Source organism: Sander lucioperca, chromosome 11, assembly GCF_008315115.2.
Source record: "Sander lucioperca isolate FBNREF2018 chromosome 11, SLUC_FBN_1.2, whole genome shotgun sequence".
Lineage (NCBI taxonomy): Eukaryota > Metazoa > Chordata > Actinopteri > Perciformes > Percidae > Sander > Sander lucioperca.
In genome coordinates this window covers 12,839,687-12,861,024 of record NC_050183.1, presented here as the reverse complement: position 1 = coordinate 12,861,024, position 21,338 = coordinate 12,839,687, and the positions used below count along the sequence as shown (strand labels likewise).

General features: G+C 39.4%; 1 protein-coding gene across 2 annotated transcripts in view; it reads right to left on the bottom strand.

Moving 5' to 3' along the window:
* Window positions 1-21,338, bottom strand: part of rabgap1l (RAB GTPase activating protein 1-like) — a 120,209-nt gene that overhangs the window by 83,698 nt on the left and 15,173 nt on the right. Inside the window, exons 7-13 of one of the 2 annotated variants that reach the window (XM_031303914.2) lie at window positions 21,190-21,300; window positions 18,612-18,678; window positions 18,349-18,451; window positions 14,684-14,850; window positions 9,814-9,937; window positions 4,960-5,053; window positions 3,356-3,506 (exon numbers count right to left, since the gene is read on the bottom strand). In XM_031303914.2, the coding sequence (XP_031159774.1) occupies window positions 3,356-3,506; window positions 4,960-5,053; window positions 9,814-9,937; window positions 14,684-14,850; window positions 18,349-18,451; window positions 18,612-18,678; window positions 21,190-21,300 (817 nt within the window). The remainder of the gene's footprint in view (window positions 1-3,355; window positions 3,507-4,959; window positions 5,054-9,813; window positions 9,938-14,683; window positions 14,851-18,348; window positions 18,452-18,611; window positions 18,679-21,189; window positions 21,301-21,338) is intronic. The other variant, XM_031303915.2, reaches the window with a different exon arrangement.

The following is a 21,338-nucleotide window of genomic DNA, read 5'->3' as shown; positions in this document are numbered from 1 at the left end:
AGAGAAGGAGAGAGAAAGAGAAAGATGGGGGGGCACATAAGACCACTACATACCATGGGAAAGAGAAAGAAAGAACAGTGAGAGCAAGGTAGAGAAATGGGACATAAAGAGCAAAAGAAAAACGGTCCCAATTTAACAAATAAAGATTGTGAGAAAACTGAAAGATTGAGAAAGACAAAGAGAAATGTACACAGTAGGTGAAAAAAAAAAACTAAAAATATGTGACTGAAGAAAGACAGAAATCTGCTCTCTCTCTTGACGTTTACACACATTCCTTTTCCAATTCCCCCTCAGTGACTACAACCTCATTTATGGGTCCACATTCCTCCCTCTCTCTATTTTTCTTCTTTCCATCTACCCCACCCCCCACCCCCCCCTCCCCTCATCTCTCTGCTTATTGATCGAGGCAGGTAGTTTCACCCACTTCTGTGCGGCAAAGAGAAAGACTATTGCATTATCCATAATAGCAAGTAGCTCTGTCTGCTTTGTGTGTATATATCACCTCCTCCTATTGCTGCTGTCTGGTCAAGTGGTGCTTTGTCACTCTACCTACTGGTTTAAAAATCTCTGACTAGAAATCCAAGGACGGGTCACAGACCTGGTTTGACAACTGCTCTATCACATGTGGAAAGTTTGGTTTTACTATGATTGATAACTATACTCGCATTGCAATACAGATACAATACAATTACAATACAGATTACTTTTTTTATTTTATTAATTTATCAACATATCAAGCAAAGTAATAGATATTTACTGGATTACATAATGATGGATTGTTATCATAAAGCTGTAGTCACATGCAGTGCAATTCATAATTAACAGTGTCTTTATATGACTAATGCTCCCACTGTTGAACTTAACTTACTTATTTGTTTTTAAATGTGTAGCAACAAAAACGGCTTAATACCTTGCTACCCAAGTCCAATCGAATATGTATTGTCAATGGAAAAATCTATTCATCATTAATTATGCGAGTGTTTGTGCCACCCATTTTGGATGACATGTGTACTGTTATTTTGTTCCAACCTTCGCAAGTTGTAAGTCATTCTGAAGAAAAACAAAAAAATAAAATAATGTGTAAATTGTAAACTGTCCATGGGTCCACATAGCACTGATGATTCAAGATGACAGTTGCCAAAACTGTCCAATCAATGTCTGTTAATATGACTTGATGCCTGCAGCTGTTGGTTCATTCAGAGTAAACGCAAACTGGACCAGAACTAAAAGGCACCGATAAACCTTTTTATTCCCTCTGTCCTGATTATATGAACATACTACAGGTGTGAAGCGACCTTAGTTGTCAGCAGCAGATCCAAATCAAATTTTCGGTGCATCAGAGTTTGATGCACACCTGTATGACAGCATTTTCACAACCTTAAACTCAAATGACCAAACAGTCAGACTTAAACTGCAACAAGTAGGTTATATGTGAACACGACAGGAAGAACACCCAACACTTAATAATAAAAGCCAAATAAATCACATTGAATTCTTGCAAGCTTTCTGGGAGGCCAAAGGGCAGACAGGAGCTGTAATATTCCTGAGACAGCGTCACATGCATTTAAACACAGCTAAATGAGTGTTCTCCGACAAGATGCAAAGTTCAGAGAAACAGCTGTGCTGTCGATGACGTTGGTACTCTAAGACATACTATGGTACACACAATAAGGAAAAATATTTCCCACTTTATTTTCATTGTAATGACATGATATTAAAACCACTCATCTGGTGTTCACCAAACCACAACCAAGACCTGCACTATACCTGGGAGAATGAATTGATTGTTAACTTCTGTATAGTGTCCACATCCACACACAAGAGAAAGACAATATACTTTCAACACGTATGCTAAAAGATGCATATCTCCATAGGAAAACAAGTGAAAAGAATGGAATGATAAGCATGTGAGAACACAGTTTTCCATATTTTAAGTTTACATGCAGGGCTCAACATTAAGGCTTGTCCGCTTGTCCGGGACAAGTGGATTTTTTTTGTAGGGCAAGTGGAAGAGAAATTGACTTGCCCCACTGGACAAGTTAAAACTGAAACAAAATAAAATGCCACATTACTTCACGTTATGTGCCACTCATTACGTCTATTTTACCGATTTGAAACAAATCATTTTTTTCCCCACAATCCGTCGAACCAGCGTCCAACTCAGAATGCTTTGATTGGCCAATCAGGAGTCGGTCCAAGTAATAATTACTCGCAGTTTAAACATACATTTTTACCTGCCTCAGAAGAACAGTGGTGGAGATTGGATTAGTGTGATGTTTCTTCAGGCTCTGCAGCCCGGCCAAGTGCCAGGGAAAGCACCAAGATCAATTAACCTTACAACAACAGCACCATACGAGTTAAAAAGGGAAAGAAAATGTGTGAACAGCTGGAGAGATGAATTCAACTGTGTGTGTTATGAAGAAGGAGTAATGTTCTGCGGCGTCTGCCGGGGGCAACCCAACTTGGCTGACAAGTAAGTGACGTTAGCTAGCTAGCGTCGGCAGCTGTGTACCTGGCAAACATTAGCAGCATTTGTATTGGTTAAATGTACGTAGTTAATCAGCCAATATTCAACTGTAAAGTAGCTACACCTTTTAAAGGATCCCTTGGTAAATTAGCCTCTTTCAAACCAGCTTTCAACGGTTTGTTCGAATTCTGCATTAGCAAAACACAAAAAATAAATAAATTATAAAATGATAAATCTTTACCCAGACAAGGGACTTTTGTGCATGGACAAGTGAAACATAAATGTACTTGTCCAAAGGACAAGTGCCTCAAAAAGTTAATGTTGAGCCCTGACATGGAGTCATGAATACAGAGCAGGAGAAGAGATAACTACACACATTAACATTTAGTTCATTCCAACAAGTAATTTGAGGAATTCCATGAACCCTGGATACTTCTTCTCTTGATGTGCTCATACGGAGACTGCGGTAAAGTGAGCCGCCGGTCCAGCACTCGGCGGCTCGCTTTACCGCAGTCCCATTACCTAACCTAGACAAGAGAGGTATTCAGGACAACAGCAGTGCCTCTCGTGTGATATTGCTTAAGAAACTCTTGACTTTCGTTAGTAATATTTTTTTAGCTAATGTTGAGACATGAAATCCAGTAGAAACCAATAACAGCCTGTTGGCGTGCAAGCACTATGATCAGGATATGATAAACAAAAAAAATGGAACTTGGAAATTGAAGTTAAGTACATACTGCCATTTGTGTGTGTGATCAGTCTGCAAACATCCTGGACACATTTTGTATCACCTCACACATTTCCACAAAAAAAGATATGAGAAATATGACTTGTTATAAGCGGTTGTCCCTCCATGGTGTGCGTGTGTGCGTGTGTGCACGCATTTACCTTGGTGATGAGAATGCGGTAGTGTTCAAGCAGGTCGTGGTTGTCGTGGCAACCGGCCAGCAGCTGCCAGACTTCAGCTCTGAGTGGCTCGGGAATGCCACTGTGAACCAATGAGGGCAAACCCTTCGGACGAGTGGACAGGTTCCCATGCCTGATACACAACACGCAGAGGTAACCCATTATTTTATAATCTCACTTAATCCAATTCGGACACTTTAAATATTAATGTGAAATGCATCTGGGCAGATTTGATAATTGATTTTTTTGTGCATGGACAGTATGAAGACCAATCAAGTTAATCAAGTACAGAGTTAAATGCCTGTCACTGAAGTATTCATGTTGCAGTACAACTTCATGTTGCAGTACAACATGAATACTACCTTATACTAATAACAACAAAGTAGTTATTATAGTATAATTGCCAAAATGCTTTTATCTTTTCTTCCTCTCTTCTCTGGCCAGGTAGGGCTGACTTCATCCAGTTACCTATTCATACTGATAGACACGTTTACAATGGGAGCTGGATAGTACAACCAGACTGCTGTTATGGTTCTACTTCATTTCTACTGAAGCAGCTCGAGGTTCACTGCCCCAGTAAAACGCTCTGAAATTACAGAATTAACTTCAGTATTGACTACAATAGTCAGTTACGCACATCTTTATTGTTTTATTAAATACAGTGATAATCACAGTACTACCCATCTCATTAAATATCATATTGGGTAGGGTATTGAATACAGTATTACTGTAACTACTAGAGTACAGTATTAACCGCAGTGCTGCCACGCTTTAAGAGTTCTCCCACAATATCTTGCTTTTTTGAAAACACACTGTCAGCTCTTTTTAATGATGCTTGAAATCTCATCATAATGCATTTATTGAGGCACTATGCAAGCGATTTCCAGATAAACTACTTCACTTCATTATGCTGATGCAACAGCACGAAAACAACAAAAAACCAGAAACATCTTTCATCTTCAGTTAATCATGCCACACTTAAAGCTGTATATATCAACGATGGTTGTAATAAAAGCACAAGTATTAGATTGATGACAGTATGTGTTATAGCGGATAAATAAGTGGCTGTATCTAAAGGGAACTGTTTTCTATACTAAGAGGAATGATAACACAATCAAAGGTCCTGTACTGTTTATCAGTCTGTATGAGGCAGGGTGGGCCCGATTCACCTTTCAGCATCAACGTGTCGTGTCACAGTGCTTTTGCACAAAACGAAGAGCTAACATTCACGTTTGATGTAATTGCATTTACTCATTAACTCAGTACAGTATTAACCACATTCCCTGCATCTTGTCCATCACCCTCCATTTTTTAACCATTCACCTCTAAACTCCCCATCTCTAGTATTCCCATTTCTTCGACTTTGTCTATAACTTCCAGTCTTTCTTCTTTTAGGGCATCCAGCTGTATACAAATCCATAACTCAATATTTTTCTCTATCCTGTGTCTCATTCTCCTTCCTCCATACCGGTTTCAACTTCTCTCTGTTGAGCTTCCAACCGTCTTGCACCATCCAATTCAATCTAAATTTGGAACTATCTAAATTTCCACATTTCTCACTCTGTCTGTCTCTTTTGAAACCTTACCATCTGGTGAGGATTCCTCCCCAGGACTCCAGGATTTTCTCAGGACAGTCTTTGGAAACGTCTCCTGTACCGCTGGAGATTTCCCTGTCACTATCTGCGAGAAACACAAACACAGGCAGACATTAACAGACATTAAGAGCATAAATGGATTGTTCTTGAGATCTGTAACCTCTATCTACATCGGAATATAGTGCTCAGACCAAGACCTTTAAAAATGTCTACAACTGACGGTGTTGAGCTGTCTTTGTGTTAAGTGCTCAGACCCGGTTTGAGTCCCAAGCATTTTAACCTCATGAAGGCTTAGAAGATAAGATTGGCAGTCCACTGGATTGATTGATTGATTATATATATATATATATATATATATATATATATATATATATATATATATATATATATATATATATATATATCTTTTTATGTATGCACGTCAGGGAACTGTATTTCACATTTTAAACGCGGTTACTATTGATGCCACACAGTCAAATGGAGGAAGGAGTGCCTGTAGAGTGCCTACACTTTCGTTATTGCTGTTGGTGAGGCATACAAGAGGCAATCAGCACAGCAAACCACTTGTGTTTAGATGCAGGAGCACTAATTGACCGTCTGGCCTGCTCTGCTGCTGGAGAGATGAACTGATCCCCACACAAAAACCGCCCACTGGAACAAACACTCACACAGTCCAGACAGAGATTTACACGTACATCCAGCACATAATACACAGTAATTAGAATGAGATGCAAAAAAAAACACAATGGTAGCAATGAACTTCTCAGGGCATGGCATTAGGTATCACTGATATCTCAACAACAAATCTGAACAGCAACAGTATGGGATGTATATAATGTCATATTTGAAAGACTGAGAAAAAAAGCTTTGAAAGATTGAAACTCAGTGTTTGAAGGCTTGCACAATGTTTTGATAGGCTGAAAAAAAAAATTAATTTCTGCAAACATAATTTTGTATTTGAGTTTTCCTTCTTTGCAACTGCAGCACTCTTTTTGCAGTGTTTCTTCAAAACATTTTCAGAGGTTTGCATTTGTCAATGTTCTCCCAGTGTTTTTAGTTTGTTTTCCAGGTATTAAAGCTTGTAAAGGATCCGCCCACACAATTTGGAGCTTGCGAGTCACAAGATTTCTGGCAACTTTGTCTCTTAGTTCTGGCCTTAAACTCTGAATCTCCGAAACTAAACAATCTGAAAATAAAAAGCTGGGATCCTGGAAGAGTCTATTGTTTTTCCAACCCACTTTAGATGAAACCACGCCCACTTCCGTATGACAAAAGTTTCAAGAAAAGCCTTGACACACCTCAGCCTATGGAAACCACGAGGGTGCTGCAAAATATGACAGCTACAGTAGCTTGGAAAATAGTGATATGTGGCACTGAATTATTTGATGAATTTACTGTTTATCAGACAACAAATGAGACAAAAATTAGCTAGCGCATCCCACAGACCCTACACCTAGACTACTTAGCCGGAAAGATTGCTGATCAGGAGTCAGGGTCCCTGCCAGATCAGCGAACTTTCTGTTGCTGCCAGTTAGACCCAGCGCTGCCACGGAGCTTCAACCTTTCAAAGTTGTTTTTTTTCAGTTTTGAAATATGAAATATGAAATAATAATAAATGAATAAACAGCCCTCAAAAGGTTTTAAAGACATTGTTCACTCCCACTGAAGCTTTTACTTAGGCCTTGGCATTAAATAATGAGATAAGACATTTTCTTCTAGAACATGCAGCTTCTATGCTGAATGAACTGCTGCTCCTATAGATCCTTACAGCCTCAGCAGGAGCTTTTCAGGTCTTTATAAATGCTTGATGAGCCCTTTCAAATGGTTCAGACCCAGCACAAAGCTGCTGCCACTGTTCTCATATTGGCTGAGGACACGTGCGAGGAAGCGTGAGTCCAATGCTGCTTCCAACTTACCAGGTGATGAAAGAAACTGTGAAGACGAAGGGCCATTACTGTTACCTTTCAATCTGGAGAGGAGCTGTGCATTCACTGTAGGGTTACTTTCAAATAGGATCTCTCTGATGTTTACACCACTAGTGGATTGGTTTTGTCTACATTAAAGTGAGCAGAAATTCTAGTATCATAAAGATGTTCTACCTTTAATATTTCACCCTTTTATTTATATCCGTTCATTTTGAATTTGATGTCCTTTACTACTCTTTTTTTTTTACCTGAGTCAATCAAGCTCTTATTGTCTCTTTGTGTTGTATTATGCAGATACAAGATGGTTTCAGTTATAAATGATAAAGCAGAGGGACTGCATGGATATATGCATGTATTTGATCACAGTCTGTATGAGTGTCTATGAAACGGAACATAGCGTACCGTTCATACACAAAGTGTGTGCCTGCATGTGTATATAAAGAAATTAACAAAAAAAAACACAATAAGCAACAATCACAAAGCCTGAGATGTCAAACATATGTCAGCTTTAAGCTTTTAAAAAAAATGTAAACATCCACATGAATTGAATATGTGTGTGCTCACAGTGTAGGCATCTACACTGGGAGTGTATTCATTTTTGTACACAATGAGGCTGACCTCCAGCTCCACAGCCCTGAGCGCCTCCAATTTTCAGCTCTGGGGGAGGAGAGGGGCGTAATAGAAAAAGCCCTCTGAATAGCTCCCACAGTGCCAGTTGAATGCCGTCAGCGCCGGCCTTGGCGGCTGACTCGTGGCTTTAGGCGACGATTTCTGCCTCCCACTCCGTTAACACCTTTTAGTGCTTCAAGAAAAAAGTAGAAGAGTGTTGACAGTGGCAAAGAAGAGAGGGAAGCCACACAATAAGACGAAGAGGGGCCTCCAATGTTATAGGTTTCTGTGTTGCCGTATCACAATTTTGGAAAAAAGTTTTGATATCATTTGGAAAAAGGGATGCTACGTTCATATGGGCTCAGGTTAATATTTCATTGTAATGCTTGAATCGCCGTACAAGAACTCTGCAGGCTTTTGTATCCTGTTAAAATGTCATATATAGGTGTGACTAATTAACCTGCATAACATCCACCGAGGCCATTTCTTTATATTGGCATATAATACATAAATAATAGAGTAATTTTATAGATAGAGTTTTTAATGCATATTTTGATCATTAAAATATTTGAGTCGATGGGATGATCCATTTTTCAATTAATTAAGCTGTGAATGTGATGTTGGAGAAAATCCTCTGAAGTGACATAGGCATGCATACACACACACACACACACACACACACACACTAAATAAACACAGAAATGTGCACCTTCATCCAAACCAACATAATTAAGCTTGCAGTCTGAATTGTGGCCAGGCCTAATCTGCAACACCTGCACAGCTGAGACCATGGTCAGGTGGATATGCCAGTCCCGTTTAGTGGGCTGAAACTGGGTCATGTTTGGTAACCACTTTAGTCTAACAGCTAGTGTTGGTGCTTTAAATGTAATTGCTGTTTTGCCTCCATCCCTCTGGTATACCTGCCATTATTGATGAGGCTATATCCACTCTGGCTTGACACCTAAACTGGTCATATTTAATGGATTCAGTGTCTTAATCAAGACACTTATGGGCATTGATCTCACAAGCAACATGCTTAGATGAGTTATTCTATTCTGATTGATGGTGGTTGGTGCCAAATTTGCATTGATTGCAGTGGTCAAAAGCTATGTTTGAACAAGAAAGTTGTAAAAAAAAAATAAAAATAAAAAAAATTACACATACACACACACTTATTTTTCTTTCATATTGCTATATTGTTATATGTCACATTGAGAGGACTGGCACGGTTTGGCTAGTTAGGAAGATCATTGGTCTGCTTGATCGACAAAGGCTGTTCATTTAAAAAAAAAAGGTTGTGTGGGGCTTGCATGATGGCAGTTTGACATTGCAGTGATGTAGTGCCATAATCAAACAAGCCCTAACAGGATTGGGACAGGCTCCACACAAAACCACTCATGCTTGAGACACAGACACACATACAGACACACACACGTGTAATCACACTAGCTATCAAAACCCCTGAGATTCTGCCTGCAGTCTTTGCTGTTCACTGTGTAACACACACAAAATCTGTAAAACACACCAAATACATGCCTTGTCTTTCACACATATGCACACAAATACACATTCAAACTCATTCCCCATAATCTATACACATTGCTGTTATCACATGCCCTGGCACACTCACACACAACCCACATAAACACATATATACATCCAACCCTGCCCATGTTTATGTGCCTAAACAAAATGAAACTTCGCTGTTGATTCATGTCAGCCAATGAATAGCATGTGTGCTTGTGACAAGGCATTACTACAAAATAAAAAAACAGAGTAGATGTGTGTTGGTAAACCTCTATTTCAGACTGAATATCTGGACATATGATCTCATTTAGATGAGGCATTCATGCTCCTAGAAAAAAAAACTGCTGGATATGTAAAGTAAATGCTCCCTCCAACAAGCTATTTGTGGTAAAGCCATTCTTTTCTTTTTTTGTGACTGTGAAGGTTCACAGTGGTGTCTCGTTTTTCTCTGATATTAAAGGCAGTGGGGGATTTGTATGCTACGCAATGTGAGGTCACATTTTTCAATCATGTAAGGCAAATTATGTTGAGATGTGGCTTGTGCGCACGTGTGTGTGTGTGTGTGTGTGTGTGTGTGTGTGTGTGTGTGTGTGTGTGTGATGTACAGAGACAGTAAAAACCTAACTGGCTTTTCAAAGACTCAAAGAATGTGCATTATTGGTGATTATGTAGTGTGGCATAGTTAATATATTGTATATGATTAACCAAATGTATGAGGGGTAGAAAACAAGCAACTGAGGGGAGAGCGATAGAGAGAGAGAGAAAAAAATAGACACATTCATACCTTCATCAGCCTCCTCTTCCTCAGTGGGCGAGGCCAGTCGTCCTTCATTGCTTCTCTCTGCCTCCCTCTGAAGACTCACCACCTCATACATAGCATCGCTCTGACCCACCCTCTCTGGTGCCTGCTGTATACACACACACACACACACACACACAATTTTATCTGCGAGTAGAAATAATTTTATAAATTTAGAAGAGTTTTGGAAGATTAGAAAATTATCAATCCTAAAGAAAAAATACCTTAATGATGCTAACTGCATTAGCAATCTTAAACGTGTTTCATGCTTCTTGCATTCACCGCAGTCTGGGCGGTGCAGACGGCGAAATGACGACGAACTGCGACCCAACCGCAAAAAGCATAAAACCCGTTTTAGATACTATATCAGAGTCCGTTCACGCCTCGCCGTCGTCCAGTAATACCTGACAATGGACACCTCGTCGGGCTTTAACCCTTACTTAACACAGATGTTTATTTTCTGCAAAGGCATTCTCTTTAATTATATATACACTGCATGTGAGCAGCCAACAAGGTACAGTAATTCATTGACAAATGCACTCAAACAACTAGGGTACATGAGTGCCAGGAGACAATCAGATGCTACAGGGGCACGATCATCAATTGATGCACAGTGACGAGCTGTAATACTTTTACATATACCTTCAAGCACAGGAAAGCTAGATCCAATCCAATGCAAAAAATATTAATTTGCAGTGTTAGGGTCATCGACTACAGTATATTATGGCAGCCAAAGAAAAGTCATGGACTAGTACAGAGTTCCTCCAACCAGCATACAATCGTTCTCATTTCTCCAGGACAGATAGTCGTGCCAGCAGCTCCGGAGAGTACACCTGCAAGTATTCTTGTGTCGGTATGAGATTGGCAGTGAGGGTCAATCTCAACAAGGCAATCAGCATGACCACCCTCAGACATGACATTGATCAACTGTCTGAATCGATCAAGCAGGTGGTCAGGCCAGAGCTCACTGTCTCATCAGATGACACCAATAAAAAGGAAAAGAGCCATGTATGAGGAACGAGGGAAAAAGCACTACCATCAACAGCAGAGAGCCTGCTGTGCCTCAACTGAGTTTGCAGGACAGCCCCTCAATTAAGCCTATACCTGAAGACGCATATAGGAGAACAAGAAAAGCCATATAAAACCATGGACAGATACTGGTAGCTAACAAGATCCCACAAGCTGACTGGGACTACCTACCTAGTGCAAAATGATGATGGGTAAGAAAATGTAAAAGGATAGAAAAATTGTACAGAATTAACTTAGAAAATGTAACAGCTGACTATCATTGATTGAATATGGGTGTGTTTTTACTATGTGCTTATACAGTTTTTTAATCCCAGCACCTTTTCAGGCATTAAATGCACCATGCACTCAAATTAATGAAATAAACAATGAATTCATTATTTTTACTCAGGAGTTGGTAATTTAAGGATAAAACCCTAGTGAATACTTGACTTGCATTCGACAGATGTAGACAATGTAACGTAATGTAACAACTACTCTGTTCCTGCTGGGCAGGTACCGTTACAAAAGTGTTAGCTAACACATTAGCCATATAAACTTGAAAATTGCTGTAGTATATCAATGATCATTGCAACAACTTTGTTGTTGTTGAAATCTAGGGTGTAAAAATTAACTACTGCTTAAATCCATAATAACAGACTGAAGAAATGCACAAGAGAACAAAAACTCCCATCAGATTTGACCTTGGGTGTCATAAGCTACTGGTGTTTATTTCTGGTCTATTCTATTACTGTAGTGCTGCTGCCCCTCTCCTCCACCTGGTAGAATGGATCAATGAGCTGCATTGATCTGCCCACTCGGATGGCGTCTAATGACTAATGAAGTCAGTGATGAGAGCATAAATTGGGAGAGAATATATATATATATATATATAGAATATACAATATAATACATATGGCCTACTTTTAGAGAAAATCTGAGGAGGCTTAGGTAACATGTTGGTTTTGCTATGGCTTGTGGTGAATTGTTAACCCTACAGGATGAATAATTAACACTGATAAAATTGTGAAAGAAATTTGGGCCGAAAAAGGCCCACTGTAAAAAGACAGTATCATCTTTTGTGGATTTCTAAAAATGATTATTCAAAATTGTGTTTGTTGATACATAAAGAAAGAACAGCTCTCTTTGCTAAATGGTATTCTGTGAGACGAATACCATTTTACCACAAAATAACAGGACTGCCCTAACAGTTAATGTGAACCTTTGTAACATCACCTAGCGTATTTCTCTTATAAAACAATTTTCAACCGTTGTTATATTAAAACGGAGCTCATCCCGCTCTGCTGTTGGTACCATCAACCTCTGAAGGCTGGCTCAAGATTTTAGTTGCTCATCTTAGCATACAAAATGCTAACTGATATTTTGTAGATTTTTATTTTCCAGCATCAGAAAAAAATTCACTTGCAGGCAAAAACATATATGTAGCTCCTGCAGATATTTTATGATTACAAATTTGCTTATCTTTTAGAAACTCCTAAATCTTTATTATTGCTTTTAAGACTTTAGTCTGTCTAAATCTGGTCTGGACTTGCCAAGACTCAATCTTGAAATCAACGTGATGCAGCCTACAGCCCGGTTAGGTTTGTTTCTCAGTAAAGCAGACACCGATTACAATTTTTCCAGTGAAGCAGGCTCAGAAAAAACATTCTGAGAAGTTGGCTTAGATAATGGCTCCCTGGTACCTGGTACTAACCCTAAAGATTTGTTTTGGCAAAATAAGACAATAGGACTACATATTTTATATGTGTGTGTATCACTTCTGATTACCATCTTCCACAAAAACCTCCACATAATATTATCTTTTAATTAGCTCTTAACCACAGCACCAGTCCAACACTCTATCATTTACTGAGGAGATAACTAGAGAGGCAATCAGGCAGACGAGTCAGACCGCCGCTGTTAATTACCCACATGCCAATAATGAGACAGAGCCTCTTATTAGCTCCCTACAATCCAAAGCTTCCCCACACTCCACTGCTTTGCCAGCTCCCCATGGCCTACTAAAGGAAATCTGCTTTTTAACAGGGAAGAAGCAGCTTACAGCTTTACTGTATTTTTTAAGCACCTGCAGCAACTGCTCTAGCTGGGTGTCCTTGTGTTGGTGGGGGGTAAGAGAATGTGTGTTCTTCACTCTCTCTTAGCACTTTACAATCAGACAAGTTGTGAGGAAACTCAAAAGGGCAAACATTTCAGGGTGTGTGAGGTTTGCCGTTATACATTAACAGTAAGATACAAGAAGGATATTTGGTGCTAGCAACAAAACTTATCACATCAGTAGATTGTGGTGACTATTGTTCAGCTGCCACAAGTCAGCTCACAAGATAAATGACACAAGTCAAATGTTGACCTGTGCAAAGGTGTTTTGTGATATTTCGAGCATACTAATACAAACAGTGCACATTCTTACATCCTATACTTACTTATACTTATACAGACAAAGACATTGTGTTGGAAGAGGGGGAGGGAATAATGGTGAGCATCAATCCACCAGCTTGACAATGAGAGGCAAACAGACAAAACGAGGAGGCAAAAGCGGAAGATGCACAGATGGAAAGAGAGAAATGGAAGTCAACTGCAGCCATCTTGCAGCACATATCTGTGCCTCTTACAACGACCAAGTGTTTCAGCTCTCTGGGGTACAGCCTTTGACTGGTCACTGACACATCACCACACCTTCAAATGCTCACTCTGACCTCCTCCTCCACTCCACACAGAGCTTGGGCCGAGCTGGGAAGTGATGCTGTTGTGGGCTGTAAAGCCCTTTGAGACATATGTGATATTGGACTACATCAATTAACTTGACTTGATGTAAATAACCTTGTGAAAGAAATATGGCTGACACATTTCTGTGCCAGAGATCTCTACTCTACTCTGGGTCACTTTGAATTAAGGCGTCAGTTAAATGAATGTAATGTACTCAGACTCCTTCCATTCATTTATTTATCACTACATTTTTACATTTAGTTTATTTTTGACTTCGTTATAGACATCGACAAATAAAATTAAAGGTGTTATTTCCAAAAATGTAATTACTACATTCATTTTAAGATATTAATCAAACTACTGTCAACAAATCAGATTAAATGCAAATGCAAACTGGCAAAAACGGTTTTCTTAATCATGCAACTGAAATCATTAAGAAAACCAAACAATTAGGGAGGCGGGGATAATAAGCACTTCAGAAGATTCATCATTTTTTATATATATATATATATATATATATATATATATATATATATATATATATATATATATATATATATATATATATATATATAAAATGTATATAATATATAAAATGTTTATGGTGATATATTTTGAGATACATGTAGGATGTTTTCAGAATTTTTTTTTTCCGGAAAATTGGTGGAGAAGCTGTTACTATAACTAACAAAAGAGGAATGTCTTTTTTAGTTGTAAAAATCTTACAGTATAAAGCGACATATTGTCCAATCCTACAACCAATCAATTTTAAACTGTCAAACCATTAATTAGCCAAGCAGCAGTAGCAACTTGACTTATTGTTTTTACTGACTGGTGGGTAGTTTTACACTCTCTTTTGCACAAATGTTAAACTCGGTATGCTATCATACAAGTATCGTCTCAGCAACCCACCAATCAATTGGGCTTAAACCTTTAAAGGCCAATATTCTACCACTGTCCTGATCCAGCCATTGACAACAAGAAACCACACAACTCACCCAAAAATCCACCACTAGTTAATTCATAGTTAGTTAGTCAAGCAGTCAGACTGTGTACAGTGGTAATATGTAAAGTATGGACATGGGTGCAGGTTCTGTGAGGGTTGTAATAGTTGCAGTAGAGATACCTGTCTGAGTTTGAGGTAGAAAGTCTCACTGAAGGTCTTGCGGCTGAAGTACCAGAAGCGTTCGTTTGATGGATATATCCTGACCAGAGTTTCCAGCAGGAAGCGAACTGGCTCCACTACCTCAGTTACAACTAGGTCCACTGCCACTGTCATGTAGACCTGCTTATCTGGAGAAAACCAGAGAGAAGAAGCAAAACAGGAAAAAGTTACTATGGAGTTATTATGTTTCCTTTTTAGTTTTTTTACTTAGTTTACTTTAGTCAGTGAAGCCCATTTAACTATTTTCTATACTGTTAAGAAGGTTGAATAACAGCGTTAGAGTGTACACATGAGAAACAGCTCGAGGAGCACTACAGCTTTCAAAGTCGAACCAGGTTATCGAATGTCTAAAAGCTGGTACACATTAATAACTCTGCACCAACCTCCGGCAGAAACCAACCTTTATTTGTGATGCAGTGTTTTTTTCTAATTCAAAAAATAAAGTAATACATAAAATAATAATAAAATAAGTAAACTAGAACTAGTAAAAAATAAACTTAATAAACTGCAATAAATTAATTTAGAAATCCATAAATGTAACTGTTAGCTAAAGAGATTTCGCTATTCTCTGACGGCTTCTACTAGGGAGAAGGAAATCCACACAATGTATTGTGTGGCGATGCCACACCCCCTAGTGGTAAAGGACATAACATCAATGGGCCCCATTCACCAACGTGAAGAGAGGACCGTGAGTTTGCAGTGTGTTTAGCGAATTCTAAGCCAATAAAGTGTGTATTTCAGTCGGGTGGAAAAGGACAGCAAGGTAGTGGTATTTTTAGCAGTTCCTATCGTAATTCTAAGCCAAAAAAGTGTGTCTGTCAGTTGGGTACAGAGCTCCGCGTGAGCACGGGCTTCTATTACTGTCAATATAGCCAGCATCTAACATTAGCTACTCTGCTGTGCTGTGGAGTAATGTCTGGCTATGTGAGACAAGCGTCTAGCAACATTGTTGTGGATGCTCCGGTATCAGCCTGGCAACCAACGTGAACTTCGAGTCTGGGGAGGAGGGGGCGGGGGAGACGACTCTCTCCAGTATTTTGAATTTGTACTGCAGTAACAATTTTAAACACTAGCTGTCAGTATTACATATTGCACCTTTAAGAACAAATTTGTTCTTAAATCCCACTTACGCAGTTTTCAATAAGATTCTGGCAATCACAAATGTTTTCTTATTTGGGATTTGTTCTTAGAACAGAATCTACGCACACTCAAGAGCACTCACGAAGACATTGGGATTCATCATTCTAAGAACACGCCTGCGAACAATTCTGCTGTTTAAGAACACGTCTTGAATCAGACGTAGACTTTTCTTAGGAACGTTCTTGAGAACAAATTTAAGAAAAAACTTAGGAAGATATTGGTGAATGAGGCCCAATGTCCAAAACTTCACAGCTGAAGTCTACAAATGTATTTGTTAGATGAAAAAAGTTCACACTGGTAGATAAGCCCTGGAACTCAAACTTTTTGTCGTAGTACAGAGGTTTTGGTTCAAACAACAGAAACTTCATACATAAAGAGATGTGAGCCTCAAACTTACTAATCACTTAATGCCAATGTTTTAGGGACAGTCTTATTATAATGGAGGAATAAACAAATGGGAAAGAGACAGAGGGGCAGGAGAAGTTATTTCACACTTGGGACGTTTTATTATTTTTAATCAACTTGTGAAGGGACGAAAATTAACTAGCAGCTGGTTTCAAAACATCCACTTACCACCAGTTCCACATCACACAAAAATGCATGATGTTTGAAAAACAAGAAACTGTCAAATACTACACAATTTCCTTCAAATCTAACTTTTAAATATTTCTTTTATAAATACTTAACTGTATCATGATAAGTATTTTACAACTACGTGTATCAACTACTTTTGAGCATCTCTGACTTCTCTCTGCCAGTAAGGATGTGGGCAGATTTAAGTGAAAGCTGTATGTGTTTGTGTGGCTTTATACTGCCTGACTCCCATGAGGTGGCCTGCTTTGACAGGCCTGCCTCCCACCTTCAAGTCAAACTCTTCAAAGCCTGTGAGTCAGCAAGTTGCCAAGTGGTCTAATTTGTTAGCTCTAATGGATTTGGTTAGGGCAAGCTCTCTGCCTGGATACACTCTGTGGGATCCTGTCTGAACACATGGAAATGCTTTCCTTTTAAAACACAATGACATTGGTCTCGTCTCAGGTACATGATGAAACATCAACTCCAATAGGTTTATCTGAGCGCACACAGATTTGTGAACACACATTTCAGGCAGCAATTCTGTTTAAAACTTCAATAAAACTATTCAATGTATTTTAAATTATTTTTTTAAATATATTTTTGGTACCTAATTCATGAATATTTCATTTGATGTTCTTATTCAATTCAGGTTCTAGATGTTAATATACAGAAAACAGATATGACCAAATCAATAAAGCCACCCTCTTTCTCAAACTACATGCAAAACAAAGAGCCATTAAAAAGGAGAAAAGAGTTTAAAGCTCCTACAAAGACCTACATAGCTATAGGAATGCCAGCACTGCAAAGTGAATTGCATTAGTAGAAGAATATCCATAAAAAGCTACATTTAATTCTATTTCTTACACAAGTAGGTGTCCACAGCTCTGCTGGCTCTGCTGCCTGACACGATGAATTCACGCTTCAATGTGCAAAAGCATGCCAGGCTTTGACAAGGACTGGGTCACAAGGTCAGGTACAAGACTATATATGTTATGCTAGAGAATGGATGAAGGCAATTATCACATCCAGGCTACAATGCAAGCACTGCATTAATCTCAGACTTGACCTTGAGTTTTGTGCGGTCCCACATCACATTTGTGACAATAATGTACGGAAATAATTCCTATTTCATATGTGTGTGAACAACCAGTAAACAGGCACTGGTGGTTTCACTGCAGCAAAACCTAGGGCACAATTACTCAAAAAAGCCAATAAATCACTGCACTAGAACTATTAAAGAAGGACATTTTGAATTAGCAGTGAAACATTTTAACAACATGTTTTTATGCATGCGTGTTGTAACTTTGTAAGTTCATTTTATAGTCAAAAGGTTGCTTATTTTGCTCAGTGACACACAACTGCAAACTTGTAATGTTTCACAGCTACTCTGGATATAAATGAGACTTGGATCTTTGTGACATAATATTTAGGGGGACAATAGTCCATATCAACGACGTTCCTTTTCCGGGATTGTTCAGGTGCCACCGGAAATTCCGCCGGATGTCCCTCTTTTTAGGCCGGATGTCAGTCACCTTCCACTTTCTTTTTGTTGTCATTCTAAACTCCGGTCGATTTATCAGGACTAGGGTTAACTGCTCCTCAGATCTCTGCAGGGTAAATCCAGACAGCTAGCTAGACTATCTGTCCAATCTGAGTTTTCTGTTGCATGACTAAAGCAACTTTTGAACGTACACATGTTCCACCAAAACAAGTTCCTTCCCGAGGCTATTTTGCAGAGGCACCGTCATTGTGTCCTGGGCTTAGCCCAAGACGATTGTGATTGGTTTAAAGAAATGCCAATAAACGTTTTTCTCCCATTCCGGAATGCTGTGTGGACTAGCCAGACCCTCCTCCGCGGCATTGTGGAGGAAGGTCTGGCAATGTGAAACTAGGGGGACAATAACTCGCCTTACCTTTAGGTGTGTCTTCATTCAGCAGCTGGAAGGCTGCCATGTTGGGGTTCCATGTTCCTGTGATCACATAGGCCTTTCCATCAGAGCTCTTCCCCATCGACTCCTGTGTAGGTATTAATGAATGGATTATGTACTTGTAGAAAAAAAATTCATATGAATTGCAACATTTTAAACAGGCACAAAAAAAAGGTCTGTTAACTCTGGATATGCTCATTTAGGCGGTTAGTTGGTTAAAAAAAAAGTTAAGGTGGTTTTGTGCTTACCATGTCTAGTAAATGCATGTCGCTGTTGCAAACTTTCTGTCCAGGACTCAGCAGCATTCCAAAACACCTAGAGAGAAGACACAGGAGGTACAATCAAAAATCAATCATTACTAATTCCACTGAAGAGTTACAGTCTGCAATCACCAGCCGAGTAAATCATAGTAGTTGGGAGGGAAAGGAAACTGGAATATGGAAACAACTCAAGTGAACAAACTACACTCATAAATATTGGAATGTTAATGCATTATAATCTTTCAGGCATTGAGCGGACACTCTGAAAGGAATTCAAAAGCCAGTATTGTGCATTGTTCAGTTCGAAAAAGTCATAAATATATCATCTTGGCCGCAATAAAAATGATCTGAAAATCTTGATGACCTGTGCAGCTCAAATTAATGTAACCTATCATGTCTAGCCCCTTTAGGGTGATAAAAGACCCAGCTCTCCCTCACACAGAAAAGGGCAGCATAGACACACAGAAGTTAAAAAAAGATTAGACAACTGGCACACTACAGTTCCTAATACACATGTCTAAGATCTTGCACTATACAGAAGCAGCATGTTTTATGTTGTTCCAGTTCATCATACAAATCCAACATAATCACTTATAGTAAAGTCCCTTCAGCTTTAGGTCGGAGGTGCCATCAAGTGGTCGGCATGGGAATCGCCGTTTCAGAAATGTATTATATAAGAATACATTCACAGTTAACCCAGCACTATCCCAGGAAGGCCCACGTTGAGTTTGAAAGACATGGGTCAAGTGTCTTGCAAAGTGATTCAACATGATTTGTAAGTGTGGATAGAAATACTTCCAAGTAAAAGGCTTTTCTTTTTTTTTTCTTTTTTTTTTTTTTTTACAAAAAAACAAAGGAGTCATACAGCAACTCAGGATAAAAACAGAACATAATGTACTGCATCCATACAACACATACTGTAATGCCAAACCATACAGCATTTCAAGACTGAGGCTATAACAAATATGAATATTAATGAAATAAAATAAAGTGTGGTCAAACATGGGCCGAGCACCTCAGAAAGGATTAGTTCTGAACATGAACACAATAGGGGTTGCTATAGACACTAAAAATAAAAGGAGAGAGCAGGTGTCTGTCTCCCTCTGATAGCGATAGGTGGTGAGGGAATGAAGAAGAAAAGAGGGGAGTGATAAAGATGACCTACTTCTTTGGTGCTGCCGTGCTGCTAGAGCATGCAAACACATAAAATGAGAGAGATTGCTTGAAGTTAAAAGTTATTTAACTACACCAGTATTCCTCTGTTGGGGCGTTTGTATTCATCAAGCTCTATTTGGGTGGCTTGACTTTCTTGTTGTAGTTCTTATTGCTTTCCCTCTGCAATATTTTGACCACTGAGTGTGTGCACCGTCTTTGTGAAAACAAGCCAGCCAGGTGCTTTAATCTGGAAAGCCATTGCATAATTTACCATAATGAAATTTATAACAAGGCTATAGATTTGGTATGCTTTGTGAATACCAGGCATGTTTAGAGCAGTGTGTTTGAGCTCTACATCATTACCTCCTTTAGCTCAGCTCATTTGCCCTGCTGAGACAGCTGCCTTACAAACTCTGGTAGTTACAGCACTAAGATAAGAGTTGAAAAGACACATTTCTTGTCAAACTATAGTAAGTAAAGCCAATCATGTACAAAAAACAACCCCCAAAAGCAAAGGGTGAGTGGAAAGAAAGATAGAGATGTAGACATTTGATGGCCGGCAATTCTAAACATTTGGAAAGCCAAAGTGCAAAATTAACTAAGGTAAACCTAATCTATACAGTAGATAAGATGAAATCCCTCCTAATTCTCTGCTTCTCTTTACAGTCATCAGATTTACCTATCGTATAATCAATAATATAGTGCCTCTCCTAGTTATGCTGTTATAATTCTAGACTGCCGAGGAAGTTCCTTCTTATGACACGCTCTTTTCTTTTGTTTCCTTTTATGCACATCATGTCTCAGAAGTGCTTGTTACTCACCTAGCTCTGGGGAGTTTACTACCCGGAGTCCTTATGTTTCTTCTTCACCCAGAACATCGCCTCGGATTAGGGCGACACCAAGACCTGGGTCTTGGGTGCAGCTGTGGCTATGGACCTGCTACACCCTGCTACGCTCTGCGATTCCCTGCAATGCCCGACTACGTCCTGCTGCGTCCACCGCGTCCACCCATGCTCTGCTGTGCCACGCTACATCCTGTACCGTCATAACCCCAACCGTCAGACACCGCCCACCAAGAGTCTGGGTCTGCCGAGGTTTCTTCCTAAAAGGGAGTTTTTCCTCGCCACTGTCGCAATAGCCACTGTTAATGCTTGCTCTTGGGGGAACTATTGGAATTGTTGGGGCTTTATAGAGTGTGGTCTAGACCTACTCTATCTGTAAAGTGTCTCGAGATAACTCTTGTTATGATTTGATACTATAAATAAAATTGAATTGAATTAAAAAATGGGGTGAGCAATAAATGCAGTGTAACACGTGCGACACAAACCGCAACCCCAACAAAGACCCCCCCAGTGGAAGATCACTGGGACTTGTCATGTCATGTATCAGCTCTTTTTACAGTGATCCTCACCTCTCGATGCCCAGCTCCATGTTGCACATCTGCTGAACTGAAACCACGACCTTCTTCTGAACGCTCTGTCGCAGCTTGAAGTAGAATTTATCTCTGTCCTTAGGCACTGAGCTGTGGAGGGAAAGAACGGATGGGGGTTAGTATACATA